Source organism: Belonocnema kinseyi, chromosome 4 (genome assembly GCF_010883055.1).
Source record: "Belonocnema kinseyi isolate 2016_QV_RU_SX_M_011 chromosome 4, B_treatae_v1, whole genome shotgun sequence".
NCBI lineage: Eukaryota > Metazoa > Arthropoda > Insecta > Hymenoptera > Cynipidae > Belonocnema > Belonocnema kinseyi.
In genome coordinates, this window is record NC_046660.1 from 108134654 (window position 1) to 108140507 (window position 5854).

The 5854-nt window shown below is 29.8% G+C and overlaps 1 protein-coding gene across 1 annotated transcript in view; it reads right to left on the reverse strand.

Annotated features, from left to right (window-relative positions):
- LOC117171407 (facilitated trehalose transporter Tret1-like) overlaps positions 1-3313 on the reverse strand; it is a 58863-nt gene extending 55550 nt beyond the window's left edge. The window contains exon 1 of the mRNA XM_033358688.1: positions 2907-3313. Within this exon, the coding sequence (XP_033214579.1) occupies positions 2907-2958 (52 nt within the window). The 5' untranslated portion in view covers positions 2959-3313. The remainder of the gene's footprint in view (positions 1-2906) is intronic.
- Positions 3314-5854: the final 2541 nt, after the last annotated feature.

A 5854-nucleotide genomic window follows, 5' to 3' on the forward strand; every position in this document is an offset into this window, starting at 1 on the left:
TCAAATTCTGAACTGAAAGTTCAGAATTTGACACACAATAAACACCAAGAATAAATGTTATCTTTAAATTGGATAAAAATGCTGCAGCACGTTTATCTGAGGAAAGATAAAATTTATCTCACGAAGGATAAAATTTATCTGATGAAAATATTTATTTGACGTACGAGATATATCAAACCGCAGCCTCTAGGTTTACCGAAAAAATATCCTCCATAAATTTGAAAATTCTCGCGCTATTCATTTTTTAAACCGTCTCACTTTATTTAAAATATTTTAACCAATAAATCATTCACTTACACTTACAGAATACATAGGCTGCACTACGGTTAGTTTATACTTTATCGTGCACACCCAGACAAATTGATTCCTTTACTTTTGTTGAACAAACCTTTAGTTTCTGTCGACCCTGATGAAGACTTCAAAAATTGTAAAGAAACAACTATAAAGTATAAACTAGCCAAAGTGTAGCCTCTGTATTCTGTAAGTGTAGATGAATAAATTTTAGGTTAAAATCATTTAAATAAAGTGAGACGATTTCAAAATTTAATGCTGCGAGGATTTTAAAATTTGTGGGGAAATTTTTTTCGCTGAACCTAGACGCAGCCGTTTTACATATCAAATATGTTAAATAAATATTTTTGTCAAATAAATTGTATCTTTTGTCAGATCAATTTTATCTTTCGTCAGATTAATTTTACGCTTCGTCCGATTAGCGCGCTGGAGCGTTTTTATCCAATTTAAAGATAAAATTTATTCTTGGGGATTTCTGTGCATAGGTAATACTAATTAAAAGTTAAAAATGGAATATTTTTATTTCTTAAAGGTATTAATTGCTGATACATATTTAAAATGAAAACTCTAAAATTGAGTACGATTTTAAACTTAAAATAAATTTAATCATCAGTAAAACACATTTTAATTTTATATCTGCGATTGCAAATGATGTCGATTTTACCGAGGTTATAAGTTCGAAATCACATTGTGAAAAGAAATATAAAGTTGCATAAGTTTTTTTTCCTGTTCTAGAAAAACATATTCTTATTCTTATTAGCTTAAAATATGGAGCAAATAAAACGCCCAAAAAACTTTATCTTTATTCTTATATCAAATGATTAATATTTTATTATGAACACCAGAAGATAAAAAGACAAATCACTATCATTTATTATTGTGATTTTTGTTTATCTCATATAATAGGAAATCCTCTTTGCTTGAGGTGGAAGCATATTGACGAAATGCAAATACTGAAGATTTGGTTGCTTTTTATTTAATTTGAATTCATTTAAATTACATTTGATAGTACCAAATGATATACAACATTTGTTTTGTCATTAAATGTAACTTTTAGAATATTTTTAACAGGTTATTTAAATTATAACCAAGTTTCGCGATTATTAGTATCAACTCGATTACCTGGACATCTACCGTATGCCAGCTTATAAACATAACAGTGTATTATAAATTATATTGTGTAGACTTTGCGGTGAAAATTTTCCACGTTAATCACTAAGCAATAAAAGAAACCGCCAAAAATGATTTTTTTATACCCAAAGATTAAACTAGGTGACATCCGAGTATTTTGATGTCTTAAAAACAAATCCGTTATCCAAATTTTTTCTGTAAAATAAGATTTCGAGATATCCTAATCCAAAAGTGAAAATTTTCAAATTCCAGCCATATTTGAAACAATATAACACGAGCAGCGATTTTTTTCTTTATACCGTCTAGGCCATCGTTTATCACTTTTTTGTTGCCTTTCATTTACATTTCTGATTATCCCGAACCAATTTTTTTTCTCTAAGATATGGCACATTTAAAAACTAGAATAGATCCGTCATTTTCAATTTTTCAAATCTCAGCTTAAATTCCAATTCAGCAAACTAAAAAAAAATGTAGGGACAAAACCCTTTATCAATCGAATAACACAATTTTATTCGCTTTTTTGATAGTTTTTTAGTTTCAAACTGAAGCGGTTTAGGGTTAGTATATTTCGAAATTTTGCCTTACATGGGAAAAGTTTGGACAACGAAGTCGTTTTTAGGACATCAAAATTTTTCGGAACCACCTTGTGCGGTCTTTCGGCACAAATTTTGCACGTCTGTTTAATTTTTGTCAAGAGTATTATAACAAATAAATATATTTGATTCCCTCATTGAAATGTTGTTAAAAAAATGTTATTTAAATTGCCTCATACGCATGTACCAGAATGTCAGGTACCCTCCCATTCTGCAATCTAGCAATTGCACAATAGGAGCGTTACCTGTTTTTTTTCAGGAAAAACAGTTTTTGGCAAAAAACTTTTAGAATCTTTAATTGAAAGTTAAATTAAATGATTTGATGAGGCGAACATTTAAAATTACTGTTACTTTTGTTATTGCGATGTCTCAAATATGGGTATGTCACGATATCGGAAAGATCATATTTAACTCGCCATTCAGGTGCTTTTAAACATCCGAACGGCCAGAAATACCCCTTTGACAGATCACAAAAATAATTTTGACACAATCATACCCTTTTCCATGGTTTTGTGGGGGCGGGAAGGCTTCCCTATGACTAGCAAAAAAAATTTTGGTCAAATCACTACCCGTTTCCAACTTCTCGTTAAATATGGTCATTACGATATATTTTGACAGACCCATTATTTGAGACATTATAGTAACCAAAGTAACAATAATTTTTAATTTTTGCCTCATCAAATCGTTTAATTTATCTTTTAATTAAAGAGTTAAATAATTTGCTTCCAAACAAAATTTTTTTCCAGCCAAACAGAGGTAATAGGTGCAGTCCCTATTCTACAATCTAACCTATTATTTCTGACGGACTTACTTATAGTCTAATAAGTCATATATGTTTTACTTGATATTGAGAATCAAAATGTTTATAAATAAAAGAAATTTTCCTTTTACCTGTTATTGCTGCAAAGTACTGAGGCCATTGTTTCATAAATGCACTGAACATTTTTCACTGAACTTTTAATCCACCATGAGAGACTTGAAAGCGAATCTTGCTTCATTCACTTTTGTTTTCAGGATTATGCTATAAAATTTATGAGATTCTTACACGAGAGGAAAATTTAGTGTTGGTAGTGTCACCTTGCAAGTTTACTTTTGGAGAGGAAATACTTAAACTTCAATTTTGGTTTTCCCGAACATCGTCGCCAAAGGTGACCGCTTCCAAATGTTCGTAAAAGCTGTACACAGGTGCTTTTAATTCCTTGAATATATATATATTCACCCCCACTCCTTCATGTTGTTAAACTATGGAGGTATTTTACTTTCGGCACTACCTTGAGCTTCAAGCGGGAACATTATTTCTACTAGACAGAAAACAGTGATAAGAGGTAACTATAATAGCTGCCGTACAGTTACGTCATAAAACTGTGGGGAGACTGTATTTCGGGACATTTTTGAAAATACTCAAATTACAAATAATAAATCAAGTGTAATCTTTTGATTACTGGTTAAACATGTTTCTTTGGAATCGAAAGGAATATTTTTCAACAGTAAAAAAAGTTGAAATTTGATATAATATTTTTAAATTGATTTTGTCAAAAATGTACTGCAATGGCAAATAAATTGAAAACGGCCGTTTGTGCCCTTTCTTTTTTTACATAATTTAAAAAATTATGAAGTAGATAACACAGGAATTAACATTTTTGTATTTTTTCACACAAGAACATATGCCCGTTGTTATATTTTTCAACCATTTCCTAAAGTTTCAGCGGAAAAATGTATTATTATGGAAAAACCCCAGGGAAAGTATTATGACATACGTAAACGTAAATATTATCTTATCACAACAGAAGAGAATGGTTTAAACAAATTATTACTTTCTGGATATGACTAATTTTGAATGTAACAAAGAATTGATGTTCAAATGTTAGTTATTGGTAATAAAAATGTCATCAGGTGTTTAATGCTTAATGTAGAAAGTCTGTATGGATTAGGGAAATCCCACTGGGCGGTAGGTATTCGAGACTGACAAGTATAAGTAATGTACATTAGTCTGATAAGAGATCACGGGCCTTTGTTGCTTACTCATCAGCGTAATATCGACTGATTATTTGATTTATTTATTTTTAGTAAAGCTGTCTAGTGAGTGTCTATCAATATCAACAGATTACTTCACTCATTAACAAAACATAACTAAGGTAATTAAATGTATATTCATTTTAAACAGATTCACACTTAATGATATGGATATTCCGTTTTCTTGAATGTATGTAAATTTTGTTTCTATGAATTAACAAATTGACGATTTCCAGGTCAGAAGTATCAGTTTTATTATTTTAACGAAACTTAGTGTAGTTGTAGTACTTTGTAGGTAATATTATCTGGCCAAAGGATTAACATTGTTTTGAAACTTCTGGGAACTACACTATTTTGAAATTTAAGGTCTGGTTTTTTTTAAATTCTAATATTTCTGACACTATTTCGGTGCATTACATAATGCCCAATTACAACGCTGCAGTCACCCATGCGACTTTTAGATTACACTGTTGTTTAAATATTCTTAAATCACGAAACAGATACTCGGTTGCCTCGCGTTCGTGTTCGGACATAACTAGACCTCGCGCTTCGATATTTATAACTTGCATTTGGAATGCTTAAATACAACTTTATTAAAAAGATCTCTTTTTGATTGCAGTATTTATATGCACTGTTAGAAATGTTCGGAAAATTCCGACACATGTAAGATACTAAAGTAATTGAAATATAAGAGATTATGTTGCTGAAAATGAAATTCCGTAACTTCTATAGTAAATTTACTAAATTTACTAAATAGCTTCAGAAGCGGTTTCTGAAAATTACGTATATTTAAATAAAATTCCTAAATGGTAACAGAAATATAAGTTATAGTGACGTAAAGAAATGCTCAGTTGCATGCGCACTCCTCGCTTCTCGAGCGCCTGCGGCTAACAGACGAAGCATGAAGGTTCAGTATGGGTGGTAATCGGCGTGCTGGAAAGATTTTGTTTTGATTTTTTACGTAAGGGGGGCATTTTATTCTTGTACAAAATTTTTCGGAACATCACTCTCTGAAGAAACCTGGTGAGTAAAAACGAACCTGGCTAATAACAATTTTTTTTAAAGTCAGGGATTTTTTTTAGTTAGAGAAACTGTCAAGTAAAATAAATTTGAAATTTTTTCAATTTTAATTTGAAATTAGCTTATTTCGTTTAAAAATTATTCTAGGTTAAAAATTTTACAAGTTTACAATTTTGCTCTTTGAATATTAATATGGTGAGTGAAAATGAAACATTGGTCAGTGGGAAATTAGAGAAAATTAAAAATAAAGTTTTGCGGTAACCGCATGGTATAATATTCTTGTTAGTGATTTGTTTGCATTGTATTTATATTTATATGTTTACCGTGGCTTGCTCCACAATATTACCTTTTTGCTTATAAATTTTATTACTTGTTTGAAAATTCATCAATTTTGTTAAAAAGACATCCTGTCTGGCTGAAAATTGAATTTTTGTGTTAAAAATTCAACTAGTTTCATAGAAAATTAACTTGTTTTTTAAATCTCATATTTCAAAGCTAAATAGTGAAACAAAATCTTTTTCGGTTGAAATTTCAACTATTTTTTGAAAATTTCTCTTTCACGCAAAAAATTAATCTATTTTATCATAAATTGCACCTTTCATCGATAAAAATGCAACGGTTTGGTTTAAAATTCAAGAATTTTGTATAAAAGTATTTTTTCTTTTCTGTTAAAAATTCAACTTTTTTTATTGATAATTCATATTTTTGGGTAGAAAATGCAACTATTCTTAGACAATTTTTTTCTCATTTAAAACTAATATTTTTATGCCGAAAAGTGAAACTGAAATCTTTTTTGGATAAAAATT